Source organism: Sardina pilchardus, chromosome 9 (genome assembly GCF_963854185.1).
Source record: "Sardina pilchardus chromosome 9, fSarPil1.1, whole genome shotgun sequence".
NCBI classification, from domain to species: domain Eukaryota; kingdom Metazoa; phylum Chordata; class Actinopteri; order Clupeiformes; family Clupeidae; genus Sardina; species Sardina pilchardus.
The window spans coordinates 19,352,788-19,376,588 of NC_085002.1; the positions used below are offsets into that span (position 1 = coordinate 19,352,788).

The 23,801-nt window shown below is 38.4% G+C and overlaps 2 protein-coding genes across 4 annotated transcripts in view; both read right to left on the reverse strand.

The window, feature by feature from the left end:
- Window positions 1-3,604: 3,604 nt before the first annotated feature.
- LOC134092977 (sodium- and chloride-dependent GABA transporter 2-like) lies at window positions 3,605-12,874 on the reverse strand. Of its 2 annotated transcripts, XM_062546190.1 has the most exons (15): window positions 12,817-12,874; window positions 11,207-11,358; window positions 10,908-11,042; window positions 9,571-9,711; window positions 9,399-9,483; window positions 8,891-9,023; window positions 8,279-8,413; window positions 7,235-7,338; window positions 6,846-6,970; window positions 6,542-6,654; window positions 5,862-6,002; window positions 5,059-5,161; window positions 4,852-4,952; window positions 4,520-4,690; window positions 3,605-3,937 (listed from the first exon to the last, which is right to left on the reverse strand). In XM_062546190.1, exons 1-15 carry the CDS (start codon window positions 12,849-12,851, stop codon window positions 3,788-3,790), a joined length of 1,824 nt encoding a protein of 607 aa, XP_062402174.1. In that variant the 5' UTR covers window positions 12,852-12,874; the 3' UTR covers window positions 3,605-3,787. The 2 variants fall into 2 exon arrangements, with proteins under 2 accessions (XP_062402174.1, XP_062402173.1); XM_062546189.1 differs by having other exon boundaries at window positions 9,399-9,711.
- Window positions 12,875-17,433: 4,559 nt separating this feature from the next.
- LOC134092978 (sodium- and chloride-dependent GABA transporter 2-like) overlaps window positions 17,434-23,801 on the reverse strand; it is a 37,715-nt gene continuing 31,347 nt past the window's right edge. For both annotated transcript variants that reach the window (XM_062546191.1, XM_062546192.1), the window contains 4 exons: window positions 22,960-23,062; window positions 21,631-21,731; window positions 21,295-21,465; window positions 17,434-20,713 (listed from right to left, as the gene is read on the reverse strand). In XM_062546191.1, coding sequence (XP_062402175.1) covers window positions 20,564-20,713; window positions 21,295-21,465; window positions 21,631-21,731; window positions 22,960-23,062 — 525 coding nt within the window. In that variant the 3' untranslated portion in view covers window positions 17,434-20,563. The remainder of the gene's footprint in view (window positions 20,714-21,294; window positions 21,466-21,630; window positions 21,732-22,959; window positions 23,063-23,801) is intronic.

Sequence of the window (23,801 nt, forward strand, 5' to 3'; positions counted from 1 at the left end):
AAAGCAAATGAAACGTGCTGGTACTAAGTGATGCAACTGCTAAGTGCTGATGTTAATGAAAATGGAAAGTGATGGTAGTAATAACTCATGAACACATAGTGTCATATGATGGAGTCATCCAGATAGTCCACATACAACATACAAAAACAGACTAAATAGATGGGAATTGAATCAGACCAGAAATCAGACCGCATCAAACCACCATTGTTATAGACATACTGTTTCAGTGCCTTCTGTTCTACCATTACATAGACGTTTTGAATGTGTTGAAGCTACTGGCCAGTAGAGGGCACTATTGGAGTACTTCATACTCTACTCAGAGTAACAAATCCTGACTATTTCTTAAATCCTGCAAATCTGACTACCACCTTCGGTTTGGTTTATCTGATATCGCACATCACAAGTGAATAAAATCAAGTCATGAGAATAGGTGAATAGAAAGTAGTCATTTAATCGTACTTGTGCAAACATAATGAAATCATGCTAAGTAAGCCTATGCAGTATTTTTTCAGTCTGAGCATGGTCTGGTTTGAATTCAATAGGGCCGTGCAGAGACCTTTTGAGGCCCGGGGCAGGGGCCCACACTCAAAAAAGTATGGGACAAGATTTGTTAACAATATATGTCATCTTTATTTTAATCACTGAATATACCCTTGGTCAAACAAAATGTAGGCTATCGTGTAATCTTACATAGTAGTATCCAGTGACATGTTCTTTGAAGTGAGCTGCTGGTGGAGAGGCAGAAAGCAGATGGAAAAGATCTTAATCAATCTTAAATACAGAGGATACAGCAGATTAATCTCAGTAACAGCAACAGTTGTGTTCATTTAATCTGTAAACAAAAGCTTTTTTTCATCACATTTCCTCACGAACCACTAGAGCTATCTGGCGGAGTAAGAGTACAATTTAACATAGGTCTATGGGAAGGTGAACTAGGGAGCCTATTTCATCATAGGCTGCCTGCCTACCTACTATGCCGTTGCTTGTGTAAACTATACTGCCAGTGGCCTAGTAGGTCACTAAATAAGAGTACCGTAATTTCCCAACTATTAGCCGCGACTTATAAATTGATTTAGCTAAATTCCTTCAGCTATGAGGTTAATGCAGGGGGGCAGTTAATATGGTTTTATGGTTTTGTTTCTTTTAACTTGCATAAAACACTGTCCTGCGGCTTATACACAATGCGGCTTATATGCGGGAAATTACTGTATGGCTAATTCAATATAACAACGCATGCTTTCCTTCTTACAATTTCAAAAGATTTCCCAGGTTTGCTGCATGGTTGCTTGTGGGAGCGTCCAGGTCCTATGTTCCCCACTTTGTATAGGACCGGGGAACATAGGACCCCCTTTTTTTTTTTTTTTTTTTTTTTTTTTTTTAAAAAGGTCCTTTGTTCCCCGCTTTTCCCAAAAAGGGTCCTATGTTCTCCGGTATGTATTGCAACCGGGGAACATAGGACCCTTTTGGGGAAAACCAAGGAACATAGGACCCTTTTGGGTAAAACCGGGGAACATAGGACCCTTTTGGGTAAAACCGGGGAACATATGGATGACTCCGTTGCTTGCTAGCTGGTGAAGAAACCGTATGGTAGCCACTTTCACCGGTCAATTCAGTTTAAAATTATGCTTTTTGAAAAGCTTTTGCTGCAAACATTTCAAAATGACACTACAAAATGAAATACATTTTATAGTTCATTGTTCAAAACAGCTAAATGGTTTTGGAAACAGACTGTCAGTCGTGATCTCTTGACAGAACTTTAAAAAACAAACAAACAAACAAACAATCAAACAAAAACACAAAAAAAAACAATAGACTACAATGCACACCTTGCAGGCAGGCAAATGTAAAATGTCGCTATAATAGCCTATAGAGAGTCAGCACCCATCTAATTTGAATTGTTATGTTAGCCTGAAAGGAAAACCACCATTGGTATGTTGCCTAAACTTTATTTATTTTGAACAATAAGACAACAATGGACAACATTGATTTTAGTCATGGTCTGTCTAACATAATAGCGCATATCAATTATTTTTCTTCCCAGTAACTTGTACAGATCCAGAGATCTCCTCAAGGAGATCAGAGGCTCAAAATACAACTGCAGCAGCTTATTTTGTATTTCAACATGCAGTGGGTGTCCTTACTGTTATTTGTACCTACATTTGAAAATGACCCATTGTTTGTTACTGTTAAATCCAGAGCAGATAACTCCATGCCCAACTACAGGCACAACAGCTCTTATGGTGTCTGTGTATGCACGGCATTAAAACATCAATGTGTTAACATTCCAGAGTCAAAGGTAGGTGTCAACACCTCACCAGCATACAGAGTACTTAAACAATAATAAAACAATAAGTTCAGTTACAGCAACACAGAAATACACCAAACACCAAAAAATGCGGACACAAATTGTTATATTCCACCAAAAGCAGAGACAGAGCTGCAGAAGATGGAAGGCATGTAGCTTGAGCAAGGAACAAGAAAATACTAAAATGGACATGGTAAGAAAATTCATAAAAACGGGCATTCAGTTTCATTAAAAAATACAAACACAGTTAGTGTTACACAATCAAAAGGCAAAAAGAACAACCAGACTGATTAAAAAAAAAAAGATGTACACAACGGGGAATAAACGTTGTGATCCACATTAACTGGTCCCAATGTGTCATACAGTACTGAAAAATACAGACCCACATCCAACCCTCACTGATGAATAAGAGCAGCATTGAATCGTGGCTTTTGACATAATTATCTTTATATTTACCATTTAAAGTGTTCTTGAAAATTACAAGTCCGATGATTATGACTGTGATAACAAAGATATCCACCATTTTAAGCCCCTTTTATACTTTAGTAACATAGAGAAAAACAATCTTTTTTCAGATTTCAGGTAGGCTTATGCACTTAAATCACAGACTGTCAAAGTACCAGGAGAGATATTTGATAGTGTGTTGACACGCTCTATTATCCATGTGTAGTAAAGAATAGATGATCATGAAGAAACAAATACCCTTCTGAAGGTTAACTTAAATATTTCTGTTGTTATAAAACATAATGCACAATATCCTGTCTTGGTTACGACATACCAAGTAAATACGACTATGGCAATTCTTGTTGAAGACCATATGGTTATGTCGTCATTTGGCACATAATAATGCTATTATAGCAACACACACACACACACACACACACACACACACACACACACACACACACACACACACACACACACACACACACACACACACACACACACACACACACACACACACACACACACACAAGCATTAAGCAAATCTGCTCTGGTCATTTTTTTTTCTGAAGTACACATACAGTAAAGGCTTTGACGAGTAAGAGCTTTCAACAGGTCCTGTCATTATTTTAAGTAGTGGATTGTTCCTGGTCACCTACAGTATATAAGCACCGGAAGACCAACAAATCTTCAGATCGGAAAAAAATCCTTTATAAAAATGTCAATATAAACCATCCCATCTGGAACATTTACCAGCAACCTTTGCTGAATTCACACTGGAATTAAAAAATGTCCCCATCAAAAGGACATGATATATTCAAAAGAGACATTCCTGAAATCACTCTAGATGTTACTGGTGAACATTTACTGGTGGACTAATTTGAAATCACTTTTCTTTTGTCACAGTCCAAAAACAGAGCATACTCCATTTCAGATGTGTTCACCAGCTAACCACAGGAGATCTGTATGAAAATAGCTTAAATCATGACTGTTCTACAAGATCTTAGTGTGATTAGAAGGGACACTTCCCCAAGATATCTAAAGAGGGCCAGTGTCTTTGAAATTGTTCCAGACTGTCTCTGAATTTTGGAATGGAACCCTACACTCGGGGTCCTGAGGACAGTGGATGGCGTTCTTTTGGGTCCGGTTTCGAAGGTCTCGAGATGGAGTGCACAGTGTCTGAAGCCTCTGAAGAGCGCAAAAAGGAGACATGATGCAGTCAACAGCAGTGAGGGCAACACAATGAAACAATTTTCAACTTTTTGTTGAGGTATGGTTTGGTTTTACATTCAAATTCCTTTCAGTGGCATAAACATGGTTATGTGGACGACAGATAAGCACACTTGTAGTTACCTCTAGCCAGGCATATGCACTGGGTAGCTGTTTTTCTGGGACAGAACACCGCACAAAAATAACTGATAATAATCTTTCGCCACACAACACAGCAAACTACTGTATATTGCTTTTATCAGGGCCAACTGGGAAGCTGGTGTTGTTTACAAGTAAGGTTTAGTTCACTAGTTTTAGACCAAAACCCCTTACTGTTTCTTCAATGAAGGGAACAATATAGTACTGAATATTTGTTATTTCTTCTTCACATTTAATTTATGAGGGTCAAATCTTTTCAAATATATTGTTATTTTATTACGTATTGTAATTTTGGAAAGAAAGGATATTGTTATTATATCTAGATGTATTGCAATTGTTACATTTGTTATAAATGATCAGTGTGTCTTCTCAGTAATATTATAGATTTGTAAGGAATCATACCTGTCGTAGACTTCCAGGAGTAGAAACAATTGCATATATCATCCAAAGGGGCACAAGCAATGTAGATGAAAGGGTGAACCACCAACCAATAGCGTAACCCCACCATGGGTATTCAGTAGTGTTGTTGAACTTCAGAGGACTGTATTTGACGAGGGAGAACACAAATGTACTCTAAGACGACAAGAGAGAGAGAGAGAGGAATGTATCACATATAAACAGCATGTGCCTATTCTGCTTTCATTGGGCAAGAGTAAAAAACAGCCAAGAAAAACTGAGTGATGGAAACATATTCAAACAGTATGTTATAACAAAATAAGTAGGCCTATACTCACAGAGCAGACTACTGGTGTGACATATTTCCAACAATACTTAATCAGAGGGAAAGGCCGATATCCAATCATATCCTCTATATTGTCATACAGGAGGTCATCACCTGTAGGGATAGAGCACCAACGAAACGGCACGTTAGCAAAATGAGCTTATGGAAAAAGAAACCATTAAATTGAAACACATAGTTATTGTAACAAAACATCTCTTACCATAAATCCATCCAATACATACAGACTGGGAAAAAGCAAACAATAGCAAAGTCATTCCACTGCAGGCATAGTAGTCGAAAAGCTGGAAAATATACAGCCCACCCTGCGAGGAAGAGACAAACCAATGTTAGATTAGATCCTACAATCTGAACTGGATCTGTATTAAGTGGTCTGTTTGTTGGTTTACATGTTTATCCCCAGACAGATGCCACAGTTTGCAACCAGTACGGACTACAAATGGCAGCACTGCTCTGCATCGCATATGCATTAAGCCATTCAGCATTGTTGAAGCTCAGTCTGACAGTGTCATAAACCAAACTTGCAATGAAAAATAACAGTTCTGGTGAATGTGTATGACTGAACTGCTGACTGATAATGATGACTCCTAAAGAAACCTATCAGGCTTCATCCATGTCTCTCTGAAAACAAATGTAAGTCACTATGATGACGCCCAACATAAAAACATTTAAAGCTGAAATTCTAAAGCTAAATTCTAGAGTACTTAGGTGTGTTAGCACAGACATCTTCTCCTCATGCAGTGTCACCAGTAGGTGGCAGACATGAGGCATATTTAGTGAGGATATTTCCATGCCAGTTTCATATAACAGTGATGTGAAATAGGGTCACCTAAACAAGGTAAGGTACATGATTAAGACAAATGTTTGTTACTATTTGATGTCAGCTTTTTTTTTTTTTTTTTTTTAAAAGGTTTACAACACACCAATCCTTTCTGTGCTTATGATGCAATATGTTGATTAGCTGGTTGAATCTTGAACAGGGAGTCAGGGAGGTTGACCTCTTACCTCAGTGACCATCACTAAGCCAATGAGGAAGCTCGCTATACTGATGATGAGCAGAAGGATCTTGCGTCTGTGCTTGCCCGTGTGGAAGAAGTGGGGAAACATATCTGTGATGGTGGTCGTCAAAGCCTCCAGGCCTACAAACTGACAAGAGTTTATTAATCAGTCATTCATATTTGAAAGCAATAGCCTCAAACCCCCTAAAGCAGGAGGTTCTCAACATATTTGGGGCTAAGGCACAGCAAAGGTCAAACCAGAACCCAACTCACACCATCTCACAGTTATTGATTATGATGACAGTCATTGTTATGATAGGCAATTAACATTATTCTGATTGTTCCACAACAAGGGAAAGGGTGCTGCCAAAGTTGTGAGTCCTCCTTCCTCTGATTGGTTGGTAAACAAATGCTAATCAAACATGGCATGGTAGCATACTAAGGGTCAGATGAGTACAAGTTGTCAATCTCTGACTAACAAAAATGGTTTTAAATTATGAAGCATTTAATTATTCAATTAATGCATTTAAAGTACTTTTACCCCTCTATAGGCTATTTCATGAGCCTGTATAATTGCAAAGTATGTTTATTCTTCTGAGAGATATCAGAGTATACAGTCAACAATGACAAACCTGAGCTAAGACACAAACAAAGCCTGTCTGCTCTGATATGTGATGCACCACACACCTCACTGTCCAGCCCAAGCAAAATGATCATGATGAAGAAACATATGGCCCAGAGTTGAGGTAAAGGCATCATAGCGACGGCTCGAGGGTAGGCAATGAATGCCAAGCCCGGACCTAGGGAGAAATAAAGAAACTACATGAGACAACAGAACAAGCTGAACTGTAATACAGTTACACAGCTGGATACCAATGACCTCAGTCTGCCACTTCCCAACCATTAACATATTCTCTGATGGGGCACAGATATATTGAACTTCATTGGAATGATAAAACTATACTTTATACATATATTTGTTAAATATTACCTGATTCTGCTACCATTGAGATATGTGTTTTTTGCTCATAAGCCATGAACCCCAATACAGAGAAAATGGCAAAACCAGCCACAAAACTGGTCGCGCTGTTTAATAGGCACAGCCACACACAATCTCTGGAAAAACAAAACAACATAGTCATTTTCTGACATTCAGCTTCACATGCCTGTGTTAAAGTTCTTTTTAGAAAACAAGATACCATTAAATTACCCTCTACAGCATTCAGGTAAAAAAATAAAATAAATAAATAACCATACAAATTAAGTTTGACAGGGCAGATGTCTCCTGCCCTGAGATACTGACTTATTGCAACCCAAGGACCATTCTTTATCTCTGCTGGTTCACAAAACAATAATATCATATATTGTATGTCCACCTACTTGTAACAGTTGTTGTCGTACTTATTGTAACTGCCCAGCGCAGTCAAGCATCCAATGCAAATGGCATAAGAATAGAAAATCTGTGTGCCAGCGTCCATCCACACCTATAACGTAAGGATGGAGGTTAAGAATGAAAGGGAAAAAGATGAGCGGCAAAAGCAAATTTCTCAATTGTTACAGAGGCATTCCTCTTCAAAGGTGACATAGAATGGACGATTTGAGTATTGCACTGTTCTCTGATGTTAAAATAGTATATATTCAACTTTGATTTAAAAAAAAATAAGCTCAATTGCAATTTTACAAGACTAATAAAACCATATATTTAGGCTGGGTATTGAAATGGTCTGTTTGACTAAATGGCGCCCTCTTTGGCAACCCCAATTAAACTTCAATGGCATTGCGATGTCTGACATCATAAGCAGGCTCTTTTCTATTTCACCCATTTTTTAGTGTCTATTTCTAAGTTCAAGATTTTCATATGAAGGAGGGCACAACCATGATTCATGTTCATGATAGCTCTTTGTTTATGTACAACCTCTCATAATTTATGAAAACCAAGAAAAAAATATTTCCATTCTATGTCACCTTTCAAAAGCAAGTGCCCTGCAGACAAGGTAAATCAGTCGTCAACAGATCTGTTTCAGAGCAGCTTGCCTACAGGTAATTACAGGATCTATTTTAATAAGACAGTACTCAGTTGATAATCAGTTAGGGTCTAGCAGTTCAAGCACGATAAAATCTAAAATGCTATCGACATATCTCTGACTCTGTGAACAGAAATAGAGAATATGAGCATGCCAATCTAGGCCCATGCCCACTCCATGAGATAGGGCCATATAAATACCTTATACCTGACGAAGACCTGAGTGGTCGAAATGTTGTAACCTGCCATTAAACTGGGAGCATAAAAGACAGTGTACTGTGCAGATATATTTTCTTTTCTCAGCGTTTGTGCCAGCAGCTGTCGAATTTGTATAGATGTGCGTACATTCCTACACTACAGATGGGGCCATAAAGAACCACGGCTCACACCTACTGTAGTACCTGAGGGTCAGCCAGGCGTGCTGGATCGGGGTAGAGGTAGAACTTGATGCCATCCGCTGCCCCGGGCAGTGTGAGCCCCCGGACCAGCAGCACCACCAGCATGACGTAGGGGAAGGTAGCTGTGAAGTACACCACCTGGGACCACAGATCAATTAAATTGTTATTATCTTTTCATTTTTAATGCCAAAAGAAACAGGTTATGGGAGACCCGGGTTCAAGTCTGACGAGGTAATTTCCCTATTCCACCCCATCTCTTTCTCCCACTTGCTTCCTGTTTTCACTGTTCAATCAAATTAAAGGCATGCATACACACACACACACACACACACACACACACACACACACACACACACACACTATCTATTCACTCTCTTTCTATACAAAGCGGAGGGAAAAAAATAAAAGACCACTGCACACTTTTCTGATGTCATCCGACGGTTGTTGAATGACATTCAAACGAGTTGACGGTCACATTAAAAATGAAGAGACCACTGCAAATGTGAATATGACCATCAAGTCATTCGGATATCACTCAACAACTGTAAGATGACATCAGAAAAATGGGATGAAAAACTAATAGTAACAGTATAACTGAATCTTTCTACCATTCACCTTTCCCGTGGACTTCACTCCTTTCCACACACAGAAGTAGCAAATTATCCATGACAGAAGAAGACACAGGACTAGCTCCCATCTCATACTGCCCATTTCATACACATTGTCTGTGATATTCAGAACCCTTCGCCTGGAAAATACATGAAATATAAAAAATGTTAACATCTTATTGAATTCACTCACTGTGGGAAACAATTTACTCATTTAATCAAAATCAAATCAAATCAAAGATGCAGCCTAAAGGTGAATAAATAATATAGTACGTGCCAGCATATACATGTACTGTATATACAATATCAGCAATGCTCCTGGCTGTGCAGGTGGGCCATAAATCCTACAGCTACAGGTGAAAGTAGCATAACATGGAGCTGACATGACATGAAATAAATTCTAAATTCTAAAAGCATATTAGGGCCAGTTGCATACAAACACACAAATCAAAACCATTTACTGAATATTGGGCCTTAAATCATCATAAATCAGTGTTAAAATGACAGTGACTCACTCCCAAAACTCTTTCACCGGCGATGTTGCATTTTCAAAAATGGTTAAGTTGAGGCCTCTGGTTTTGTCAAACTCCATACAGTTCTCTGTTGCAACATAAAATGTGTAAGTGCTGTGGACAAGAAAGCCATTGAAACAAAGATGGCTGTAAATTAAGATGAGGGTGCCAATACCTGTGTTCCAGGGGTTTTGACAGCTTGCCCAGGGCAACTCAGGTGTGAAGGAGGAGAATAGATAGAAGAATGCCCAGGCCAGAATGATGACATAATAGATGCTGGAGTACAAAACCACAACTTGGCTTCCATAGCCCAGACCTGTCAATAAAAAAAGGGCTCACTAAAATGGCTATTTATTTATGAAATCAGATCAGAAGGTTTTCTACCTTTTCACAAGCATATCAGTAGAAGCATCATACTGTACTGTACTAGGGGTTGCTTTTCTGTAAAACCTTTAGAACAGGCTTCTCACACGAAAAACCTTTAGAACAGGCTTCTCGCACTAAAAACATCAAATACAAAGACTTTTCAAAGACATTCTGGGCAGTCACATGTTGCCCGCAATGCGTTTAAAATGTCTAAAATGCACATGTTAAGGTTGGCTATAATCAGAGTCTTATTGTGGTGTTGCAACAAGCAAATCAATCTCTCTTTGACTCACTGAGTAGACTCTATCCTCTGTTCTACTGTAGATCGCATTCTTCTGTGCTTACAATTCCTGTATGACTTCAATCGCCTAACAAAACAATACCATAGGGCTCTTGTTGTAGGAGGTTTACCACTTACTCTGAGTTTACTTACCCAGTTTTATCACTAAACCACATACTTGGAATATACCCCTGATTTCTTTCATTGTAGGCAGACTATGTCAAAAGCAACCTTAACTTTTGTTTGCCTTTCTAATGTCGTATTTTCACTTTCACGTCATCCATTTCCCTGGTCTGTCATAGGCTATAGTCAAAAGTGCGAGACACTTATGAAAGATAGATATGCCGCTTTCAAGTGACAAATACATCAAATCCCCAAGTTCACATTAAACCTATTGGACGTGAAAGGCCACATAGACTAGAACATTTGTCATGTGAGCGCTGTTTCCCCTCTGATTACAACAATGGCTTGCAAATGGCTGTTTTAATTATGTTCTTATATTCCAGAAGTGCAAGGTGTTCTTCCTAAGACCTCTGTCAAACAACATAGACATGGCAAATGAGCAGCAAGCTGAGTGAATGATTCAGATATTTTAACTAAATATGATGCATGTCTTCGAGTGAAACATGAATTTTCAGGTGCAATACTGTTCATGTTTAACCCAAGATTTTGTCACTTGCTTACTGAACTTCCCAACAGAAAGAAGTGAATATATTTTGCAATGCTTTGCTCAACACCAAAAGAAGGAGTTGACGTCATGAACTCTACAGCAACACTGATCAAGAAAAAAGCCTCAACTGATGGTTAACCACAAAAGAGGCCCTTGTTGTCCATATCCACAGCAGGGTTGTGAGGTTAATGCTTACCTTCAAAAAGAGGGCATATCTTTCGCCAGCAAGTGACTGATCCCTGGCTCGTGTACTGCCCCAGAGAGGTCTCCAACAGAAAGAGTGGGATGCCACAGGAAAACAGGAACAGCACATAAGGAATGAAGAACACCCCTTTGGGGGGCACAGAGTAAATACTCACACTTACTGTATAAATGGGTAGTCAGGATAAGGTTTCGAAGTCAGGATAAGCCATTTCTTTCAGGCTCTACAAAGTGATAGAGCAAGGCTTTCCATATTCTTCATCTTTCCTTGCAAATATTGACATTTTCTCTTACCTCCTCCATTTTTGTAACACAAGTATGGAAACCTCCACACATTACCCAAGCCAACGATCTGGCCGGCCACTGCTAGGAGAAATTCCATTTTGTTGGCCCATTGGCCGCGCACTGGTTGGTTGGATGAAGGCTCTTGCTGCTTTTCCATGGTCCTGCATATACAGAAATAATTGTATCCAAACTAAGTTATTTATCAATAACTTAAATAGACACCTTTTTGATTCCTCTTATTCCCTTAGTATAACATTTTTTATCTTACAATCTAAATTTTTTCTCCATAAACTGTGCCTTTAAGGTAGAAGTTGACTCACTCCTCAGCTCTCTTATGGTGGTTAAAAATAATAACAAAAATAATAGGCTTTTATGCTTAATTCACACAGTATTGAAAGTAAAAATGCTTTCCTCCTCTCTCTGATTCATTTGGTTGTTATCATTTATTTCTGTATAAGTTGTTTTATTTAATAGTTTCGTCTTGTCAGCTTGTCTTCGTCTAATTACTTGTATTATTATTTAGTATGTGATGTATTGTTATCTGTAGAGTACTGTTCTTGCATCAATAAAATTAAATAAATAAATAAATTAATGTATCCTTAGCAACGACAAAACGTGATAAATCTTAGAGCTTAGAATTACAAGGTTCTATCTCCATTTAGGGTAGTTCTGAGATATTGAGCATCAAAGTTTTAAGTAACAAAACTGTTAAGTAGTATCTTTTTATTTTACTAATAACTAACATTTTTTTTTCTTTACAAAAATTACACCACACAGGCATTAATAAACACCTAATGGATCAGATTATGTCAAAAACTCAAAAGTGACCAAAAGTGCCTGTTGACCAAAAGTGGAGATAGAGCCTTATAATTCAGATCACAAAATTCTATTCAACTACCAGGGCTTTTGGTGGATGTGTTTGAAGTGTGAAAAACGTATCACATCTTGAGACCTCCATTGTCACAATGACCTGGAATGACTATCGCAAGAACAAAAAACCCAGCCTAAATCAGAATCAGAATCTGAATCAGCTTTATTGGCAAGGTTTGTATAAAAAGGAATTTAACTCCGGTTAATCCGGTTAACCACATTGCAACTCACCAATTTCCATTTGTGGTTCTCTATGTGTATCTCTTTGTGTGACTTTTTAATAACGCTTGGGCGGTGGTGTGCAAAGCTGTGACAGAAACATTGCTCAAAAAGATGACTTTTTAAACAATATGACATCAACTTATGATGATACCAATTGTGCACAGTTAATGCAGGTTAGTGGATGCTAATTGAAATATAAAATGTTTAGCTTTGAGTATTTTGAGAAAAAGAAAGACCATAAAAGAGTAGGTGCTACCAGACATTCAACTAGATTGCATTCAAGATTTGCACAATACACTGTAATTTCCCATACCTTACCCACATTGTGTATAACCTGCATGACGGTGTTTAATGCTAAAAAACAAACAAAACACTTGTGTATAACGCGTGTTGGCAATACTTTAATCACACAGACGAACAAAGAAAATAATTGCATTCCCATGTATAATCCGCACCTGCGTATTAACCTAATTTTGAAAAATCAATGCATCAACTTTGATCAATAGGTGGGAAATGATAGTATTTACCTGTTTCTGCTGCTGCATTGTTCCTCTCCATTCATTGTGCATGTCTTACTGACTAGTCTCTGCATTAGGTTCACTCTGGCTGGACTGACCTGCTGTAGGCTACAACAGGACAGCTGCGCTGCAGGAGGACAGTCCAGAGGCCATCTCAAGTGAGATTCTGATGGGAAGGGAGATTCTCATCTTCTGTTGAAAAAGCGTAATGGCTGATAGATCTGAACTTTGTCACCATAAACTGATTTCTGTTAATGGGATCCTGGACAAACTACTGCTTTCTACAGAGCCTCCCAAGGGTCAAGTTGGGGAAAAATAAAAGCATTCTATAAACTGTGCAAAGAGATTGCAAAAAAAGTGAGCGCATGCAGTTTATAAATTTGAGGCCATGTTTTTTTTTGAGCACATCTGCCTTGTAAATTTCAATCCAGATTTAAAGCTAGATTTAGGCCTACTGGCCTAGTGGTAAGTGTTAAACCTTTTTCAGTTTCAGTTTGCAATATTGTATTTATCATTGGCAACATTTTAGTTATCTGCACTTCAGAAACTAACAGAGCAGCTGCAGGTTTAATAGTCTTGAACTTGAACCCGAACCCACTACTGAGCATCCTCAAGGGCAAGTATCGGCCTACTTTCATGGATTTCTATGGATGGTGTCTCTAGTTGTCTGATTGCCTGTGCCTACTTTTGGGGCCTATTCGTTTGGACAGTTGTGTTTTTCTCATTATTATATTTTTGTAAATAGATACTTTTGCATCTCCCATTTTTTGTTCATGTCCTGTAAACCCCTAGACTGGAACATGACAAGACACATTAGCAACAGCAAAACAAAATGTAGGCATACACTAGTACTTTGGAGACACAAGCACACTTGCACACATTCGTGGTGCACAAATAGGTTTAGCAGTCAGAAAAGGTGGTACAAACTTGGTAACACTTTATAATAGCTACACACAATTCATCATCTATTAAGCATTTGTTAACTATTAGTTAATGGTTTATTCATCAATAGTAATTCATTGTTCATGCATAATTTATCATCAGTTAAGCATTTGTGCACATAGTTATTATTGGTTTGTTCATATTGAATAAGCCTATTTCTAAGATATGTATACATTTTGTTAACACTTAATATATCATGCAATAACATTTTGTTAATGAAGTACTATATCATTATTTAACAGTTGTTACATATGCATTAATGATTAGTAAGGATGTGAATACATGTTTTATAAACCACTTCCTAATACTATAATTCATGATTAACTCAGGAGTTACAAGTGGTTAGTTAATGATATTTTGTGACCTCATCTAAAGTGAGGACTTTTTATGCCTTGCTACACATTTGCAAACTAGAAAAGCATTCCGAGAGCGCAGCTACCTCCGCCTGCATTGTTCTTCCTACTGTAGGTTGTCATACATTTGAACCGAAAATATTAAGATCGCCACCACGTGGCCATACCATGCCATTGCACAACTAAGCTAAATACATAAATGCCTCTGGAATCCCGGAAGAATTACGGATCAGTCCCAAAATGTAGTGGTTTCTTCCTTGGGTCATGTCTGACCTTCCCTAAAAATCTCATCGAAATCCATCCATTACTTTTTGAGTTATCTTGCTAACAAACAGACAGACAGACAGACGCCAGTCCCCGATGAAAACATATACCTCCTTGGCGCAGGTAAATAAGTTGTTAATACTACATTCACAATCATCCATTAAGCTGACATTTTATCAAGAGCAACATACACATGTAAATTAAATTAAAGGAGTCCTAGAATTCAAAACCACATTCACCTTGTTCCTGTTGAATTTAGGTTAGAGCAGTGTCCAAAGGACAACACCAAAGACTTTACCGCGTCCCCCGCCTGCTTTCGTATGCAAATTGGGAAATAGAAACAGCCGTGTTGAAATGCTCCAATCTGAACAGAGCTCAGATAACACGTAATAGGCGCCCATCCCCCTTTAGATACACCCCCTCTCATTTGCATACCTTCGATTAATAATTCTTGTTAAACTGCTCTTACATGCTAGTAATAATAGTTGTAATGCTAGCGTTATTACAGCTAACTTTGGAGAGTTAATACTAAGAAATGTACTGATAAAACTTACCAATCTAACACATTCATTCTGTTGGGGAATCTGCTGCACTTCATCTTCGTCAGAACCTTCTTCTGACTCGGTTTATACATGTACGGCTGTATTCCTTATTTAAATCCATTGTTGATAACTTTATCAAAGACTTTGGCTTTATTTACCAGCAGTAAACGTAGTTTCACTTTGCTCTAGCTTCGGTGGATTGAGCCAATCAACTTTCAGGACATATCGGCCAATAGACCAATCAGCGCGCATCTCATTTGATTATTCATGAACTTGCTGAGTGGGCGGGAAAAACAAACTGTTTCATTGGAAGGCTTATTTATGACCTTGTATTAGGCGATCTAGCAGTGCTCCTGGGGCGTTTTCAGCCCCACAAATTTACATATGACATTATTTAGGCTCAAAGATCAATTTGTAATGGTCAAAAAATGCGTTCTATGACTCCTTTAAACACAACCGCAGGAACTGGGAATCGAACCCACAACTGAACAGGCTACAGAATGGTAGCCCTGCTCCTTAAAGGGATATTCCGCCATTTTTGGAAATAAGCTAATTTTCCACCTCCCCTTGAGCAAAACAATCGATATTTACCTTTTCTCCGTTCATCCAGCCATTCTGCGAGTCTGATGATACAACTTTTAGCTTCAGCCTAGCATGGATCATTGAAACGGATTAGACCAGTAGCATCTCGCCTGCTAGCATCATGTTTAAAAGTGACAAAGATTTCCGGTAATTTTTTCATTTAAAACGTGTCTCTTCTCAAGTTAGGAAGTGCAATAAGACCAGCTGAAAATGAAACCTGGCGTTTTTCTAGGCTGATTTGACATGGAACTACACTCTCATCTGGCGTAATAATCAAGGCAACTTGCAAATGTACCATGGGCGCAGTGATATCACGCAACATCTGAAAATAGTCCCCATAGACAACAAGCAGTAGTAGTGCCAGTAGTTTGCAAGTTGCCTTGATTATTACGTAGCTTATTTAATGACTATGTTGTGGTTGCTAGTTAACGGTAAACAAACTAAATGATCATACTTTTTTATTTTGCTTACAAACGGACGGTTTTACCAGTTCACTGAACAAAGTTTATGGGAATTTAGCACCACGTTTCCATCATCTTTTTTTTTTTAGAAATCCAAACTTTTTAGATTTAGGACTTAGGTGGCTTTTTGATGGATTTTTTTTTGAGCACGCACCGCTATGTTCCACCATTTTTTCATAGTAATAACAGGACCGACCTTACGTCGCGACGTGAGGAGCGTCGTTGAATGGCATCGACCCTTTCAGATGACAACGACCGTTTACGAAAGGGAAATCCGCGGTGGCGCTCTTGCCATACGTTCTAGAGTCCAATGCGGTGACGCTAATGTTCCATTTTTTCATAACAATGGCAGCAAAGATCCTTCATTACTATCAAGATACTGCAACGAAATACGTTACTTTGGGAGCAAAACGAGACAGTTCCAGTCTGCATAAGTGCGAGTCCGCTTTAACCCTCTCTGATGGCAGCTCATGGAAGCCTCAAATAGTTTCCGGAATAGTAGAATTAAGTAAGGGATCAACGACGCGCCGTGCGTTTCTAGGAAAATAATGCACATTCGAAGTGGTAATAATGACCCGACGCCGCAGGCGGAGGGGACTTTACACTTCAATAAAGGCCCGTTCACACAGAACAATAACGATAACTATAACCATAACGATAAAAGCGTCCACACTGGCCAACGATAAGAAAAGTCTCTCCTCATGTAAATGAATGTGATGGCTAGAATATTATGGGTTTTGATTGGGTGTTAGCTTTTTATCGTTCTTGGTGTGAGCGCCTGAGCGGGCCTTTAGTGCATTATTTTCCTAGAAACGCACGGCGCGGAGTTGATTATCGCGCTTATACCACTGCTACTATCATTTTCGTTTATATTGCCGCTGTCTGGTGCATTCCAGACAGCATTTAAACTAGTGGGATGTGGGATTAATCCTACCTCCAACTACGAAAGATGCACTGGAACACCTGTCGAAGTGGGAGCTCCTACTCGCAAACTCGTAGGAGCTCAATCTGCCCCGACCTCAACAAAATGAAGTGGGAGGATTATGACGGCGCCCATGGAGACATGCTCCGTGAGAGGTAACTTCAAGGAATACGCTATAAACTTTAGGGTAGGGTTGTTTTAGACACAATAATTAACTTGTTCTTCATATTATGACTTAAAATTGTGTCAACAAAGAATACAATGTATTGTGAAATAACGTTATACAGTTAGCCTAGCCTAATATGCTAACGTTACGACGGTATGCTAACGTTACGGCGGTCACCCATGTTTTCTAAACCTCCCACTCCAAAATTCTTGGAACGCTTTGAAGTGGGAGGTAGAACCTTTCAGGTAGGGTAGGTCCCACCTCCCACTCGTTTGGATGAAGTCTGGAATGCAGCATTAGATACAACGTTGCTGTTTTTACCATTACATTCACATTGGCAAATTAAAAGACTACGATGCACACCTCGCAGGCCTGAAAGGAAAACCACCATTGGTATGTTGCCTAAACTTTATTTATTCTGAACAATAAGACAACAATGGACAACATTGATTTTAGTCATGGTCTGTCTAACATAATAGCGCATATCAATTATTTTTCTTCCCAGTAACTTGTACAGATCCAGAGATCTCCTCAAGGAGATCAGAGGCTCAAAAATACAACTGCAAAAGCTTATTTTGTATTTCAACATGCAGTGGGTGTCCTTACTGTTATTTGTACCTACATTTGAAAATGTTTGTTACTGCTAAATCCAGAGCAGATAACTCCATGCCCATCTACAGGCATAACAGCTCTTATAGTGTCATGTCTGTGTATGCACGGCATTAGAACATCAATGTGTTAACATTCCAGAGTCAAAGGTAGGTGTCAACACCTCACCAGCATTCATAGTACTTACAAAAAAAATAAACAATAAACGTTGTTCAGTTACAGCAACACAGAAATACACCAAACACCAAAAAATGCGGACACAAATTATTATATTCCACCAAAAGCAGAGACAGAGCTGCAAGAGATGGAAGGCATGTAGCTTGAGCAAGGAACAAGAAAATACTCAAATGGACATGGTTAGAAAATTCATAAAAACTGGCATTCAGTTTCCCAAAGGATGCAGGAGTCTCATTAACTATACAAACACAATTAGTGTTACACAAATAAAAGGCAAAAAGAACAACCAGAAAAGATGTACACAATGGGAGATAAACGTTGTGATCCACATTAACTGGTCCCAATGTGTCATACAGTACTGAAAAATACAGGCCCACATCCAACCATCACTGATGCATATAAGAGCAACATTGAATCGTGGCTTTTGACATAATTATATTCATATTTACTATTTAAAGTGTTCTTGAAAATTACAAATCAGATTATTATGACTGTGATAACAAAGACATATACACCATTTTAAGCCCCTTTCATACTTTTGTAACACAGAGAAAAACAATCGCTTTTCAGATTTCAGGTAGGCTTAATCACAGACTGTCAAAGTACCAGGAGAGATATTTGATAGTGTGTTGTCACGCACTATGATCCATGTGTAGTAAAGAATACTAGGGGTGTAAAAAATAACCGATACATATCGATATTCGTTTTTAACCTGTAAAAGACGACTACATCGATGCATCAAGCCTCGTTTCGAATTTTTCATGACATGAATCGGTTATTGTTTCGATTTAAAAGACTCAAATCGGTTCACATTCGCAAACGTTTCTGACTTGACCGTCTCTTATGAAATACTCGATTTCCTGGCCTGGTGCGTGGCTGTGTGCATCCCAATTTTGATTTGAGAACAATGACAGCCTCTCATTGGTCAAAGATGGCATAGCCTATCACGTTCTTCTATCCATTCCAACGAAACGTGTCCTGGACGTGCCTGAAGGAATGAGATGCTAGTCTTCCTCAGAAAAGATTTCTGACAACTCCGAACCTATATTCAACGCGCCGGCGAAACTTAAATCCAAAGTTTGGAAGTCGTTTGGCTTTTTCAAAAGAGAAGGTCTCTTTATATGGCTCTGGTTCTATCTCTCCCGTTGTCAAGCGGGCATATCCCAGGATTCTGATTAACTTTAACTTTGAAAGATCGCTACTTTTATAGCCTACATGGCATCCAACTAGCTACAATCCACCTCCGTCATATGCTACAATGTTACTATGGTTCTGCACGTCTGTATTTCAGCTTGGATGCAACAAGATAGTTCATTTAAACTTCGCAACGAGTTTGGCGAATTAATATTCAAGTGTGATACGGGAACTACTTCAAAGGCAGCAGGTTATACGAAGTTAATGGCCACCCCATCAGCCAATCAGAGAAGAGAATTCCATTGTTGAGGGAGATAAGCAGAGAATCATTTATTCTTTTACATGAGAAAAGGCCAAGGGCAAAGCACTGCTTTATTTTCTTTTGTAACGACACCTCTTTGGTCTTTAATTTTTTTTATACAACATATACAGAGATATGTGTTTCTTCTGTTTATTTCTTTATGGTGTCCTCAGTGTGTGTCATTACTAAAATATTATATGAAAAACCTCACCTTTTCACAATAAAATGTTTTGTCATGTTCATACATCAAGTTGTTTGTCCTATTGATAACCATTAACTTGATCATGTAAAATGTGCACAATTGTAAAGTGAATGTGCACAATGAAAAATAACTTTCAGAATGCTTTCGATTATTGAACCGCATCGAATTGCATCGAATCGCATCGAATTGAATCGTACCGAATCGTTTGCTATTAACATGTATCTTTTTTTGAATCGTATCGTGACAATGTATCTAGATGCGAATCGTATCGTCTTTCACATGAGAGATTCACACCCCTAAAGAATACACAAATACCCTTCTGAGGGTTAACTTAAATATTTCTGTTATGTTATAAAACATAATGCACAATATCCTGTCTTGTTTACGACATACCAAGTAAATACGACTATGGCAATTCTTGTTGAAGACCATATGGTTATGCCGACATTTGGCACATAATAATGCTATAGCAACACACACACACACACACACACACACACACACACACACACACACACACACACACACACACACACACATATACACACACACACACACACACACACACACACACACACACACACACACACACAAACACATTAAGCAAATCTGCTCTGGTCATTTTTTTCTGAAGTACACATACTGTACAGTAAAGGCTTTGACGAGTAAGAGCTTTCAGCAGGTCCTGTCATTATTTTAAGTTGTGGATTGTTCCTGGTCACCTACAGTATATAAGCACCGGAAGACCAACAATTATTCAGATCAGAAAATAATCCTTTATAAAAATATCAATATAAACCATCTCATCTGGAACATTTACCAGCAGCCTTTGATTAATTCACACTGGAATTAAAAAATGTCCCCATCAAAAGGACATGATATATTCAAAAGAGACATTCCTGAAATCACTCACTCTAGATGTTACTGGTGAACACTTACTGGTGGACTAATTTGAAATCACTTTTCTTTTGTCACAGTCCAAAAACAGAGCATACCCCATTTCAGATGTGTTCACCAGCTAACCACAGGAGATCTGTAGCTTAAATCATGACTGTTCTACAAGATCTTAGTGTGATTAGAAGGGACACTTCCCCAAGATATCTAAAGAGGGCCAGTGTCTTTGAACTTGTTCCAGACTGTCTCTGAATTCTGGAATGGAACCCTACACTCGGGGTCCTGAGGACAGTGGATGGCGTTCTTTTGGGTCCGGTTTCGAAGGTCTCGAGATGGAGTGCACAGTGTCTGAAGCCTCTGAAGAACGCAAAAAGGAGACATGATGCAGTCAACAGCAGTGAGGGCAACGCTATGAAACAATTTTCGACTTTTTGTTGAGGTATAGTTTGGTTTTACATTCAAATTCCTTTCAGTGGTATAAACATGGTTATGTGGACGACAGATAAGCACACTTGTAGTTACCTCTAGCCAGGCATATGCACTGGGTAGCTGTTTTTCTGGGACAGCACACCCCACAAAAATAACTGATAATAATCTTTCGCCACACAACACTGCAAACTACTGTATATTGCTTTTATCAGGGCCAACTGGGAAGCTGGTGTTGTTTACAAGGGGTAAGGTTTAGTTCACTAGTTTTAGACCAAAACCCCTTACTGTTTCTTCAATGACGGGAACAATATAGTACTGAAGATTTGTTATTTTTTCTTCACATTTAATTTATGAGAGTAAATTCTTTTCAAATATATTGTTATTTTATTATTGTAATTTTGGAAAGAAAGGATATTGTTATTATATCTAGATGTATTGCAATTGTTACATTTGCTGTTAATTATCAGTGTGTCTTCTCAGTAATATTATAGATTTGTAATGAATCATACCTGTCGTAGACTTCCAGGAGTAGAAATAATTGCATATATCATCCAAAGGGGCACAAGCAATGTAGATGAAAGAGTGAACCACCAACCAATAGCGTAACCCCACCATGGGTATTCAGTAGTGTTGTTGAACTTCAGAGGACTGTATTTGACGAGGGAGAACACAAATGTACTCTAAGACGACAAGAGAGAGAGCGAGTGGAAATAAATTGAATGTATCACATATAAACAGCATGTGCCTATTCTGCTTTCATTGGGCAAGAGTAAAAAACTGCCAAGAAAATCTGAGTGATGGAAACATGTTCAAACAGTATGTTATAACAAAATAAGTATACTCACAGAGCAGACTACTGGTGTGACATATTTCCAACAATACTTTATCAGAGGGAGAGGCCGATATCCAATCATATCCTCTATATTGTCATACAGGTGGTCAGCACCTGAAGGGACAGAGCACCAACGAAAAGGCACTTTAGCAAAATGAGCTTACGGAAAAAGAAACCGTTACAGTTTTTTCCAATCGTTTACACACTACAATTAAGATTAACAGACAGTTAACAATACTTAACACTTATAAGCAAAACGTCTGCACAGAGTAGTACAACAGTAAGCACAAATTCAGCTTCACACTTTTTGCGAAACATTACACACAGTGAATGTCAAAACGTAAAACACATTTTCACACCTTAGACACAGATAAAGATTGTTAGGTACTTCCTTCTCATTATAAAGCCCTTGCTTGCCAATGACCACACTAATGAACAAATTGAATAATCACATCCACCAGGTGTGTAAGCACACATGTGCAAAATTGAAAACACAGCACTCAGGTGTGTTATGCTCGATCCTCGAGGGGCGTTCCCACTGATCTATAACTAACACTGGATAGACTATCCCATTGTTTTCGCCCCATCATTCTTTATGTCGATCAGTGAGGATCGAGGCCAGAGGAGCGAGGGAGGACGTATAAAAGCCCAAATGAGAGGCACCCATAGCCTGTGATGTGGTGAACTCTTATGGCCTGATCCAGCTAGACAGAGAGATGATTAGAGTATTATGTATTGTTGTTACTTGTTTGTATTGTTGCTTTAGTTTTTCTTCAGTGACTGTAAGTGTACAGTACTTTTTGTTTGTGTACAGATTTTTATTTTTCTACACTTTACAGTAGCAAGAACTATAATTTTGCCATTTTCTGTTGATTGACTTGTCACTGTAACTGAATATGGTACAGTGGAAGAAAGAAATATTGCCTGCAGCATCAGTTTTGTGCATTGCTTGATGAGGGTTCATCAAAATATTTCTAAATTATCCTAATGCTCTCAAACAATATGTCTGAATAAGATCCATATATTGGAAGAGGGTTTTTACAGATGTGTTTTGAATTTATTGTGTTGGTGTGTATAAGATGGACACAGTGTAGAATCATTCAAAGAATGTGTTAGAGATATGAGAACAGTATAAGGTTTTATCAATGTGTTTATTATTTTGACAGAAATATTCCATTTTGCTAACAATCTGTTATGTTCTGCTGATTGGGTGTGGTGTTTGGCTAATTGTGTGATATGTTTTGACAAAAAGAGCCCTGTTTTCAAAATTGTGTGTAAACGATTGGAAAAAACTGTAAATTGAAACACATACATGTAGTTACTGTAACAAAATATCTCTTACCATAAATCCATCCAATACATACAGACTGGAACAAAGCAAACAATAACAAAGTCATTCCACTGCAGGCATAGTAGTCGAAAAGCTGGAAAATATACAGCCCACCCTGCGAGGAAGAGACAAACCAATGTTTAGATTAGATCCTGCAATCTGAACTGGATCTGTATTAAGTGGTCTGTTTGTTGGTTTACATGTTTATCCACAGGCAAATGCCACCGTTTGCAACCAGTACGGACTACAAATGGCAGCACTGCTCCGCATACGCATTAAGCCATTCAGCATTGTTAAAGCTTAGACTGACACTGTCATAAACCAAATCAAATTTCCATAAGGCAGGTTGCATAGTTTCACCACATTATATTTGTGTGAGAACACAACTGTTTTAGTTTAGCGTTCTTAACAGTGAATCTCTAGAAGCAAAAAAAGAAGAGATGGCTCTAATGACTGCATCCATCTTTCTAAAAACAAATGCAAGTAGTAAGCAATGTTATGTATCAATTGCACATTGTCCCGTACAAATAAAATTTAAATTTAATTGAATAGTCGCTATGTTGAGGCCCAACATGAAAACATTTAAAGCTAAGAGAAAATTTGAGTGTACTTAGGTGTGTTAGCACAGACATCTTCTCCTCGTGCAATGTCACCAGTAGATGGCAGACTTGAGGCATATTTAGTGAGGATATGTCCATACCTGTTTCATATACACTATATTTCCAAGTATTAGTATTAGGTCACATGCCTTGACCCCATATGAACTTCAGTCCCATCCTATTCTTTATCCATAGGGTTTGATATGATGTCAGTCCACTCTTTGTAGCTATTACAGCTTCAGCTCTTCTGGAAAG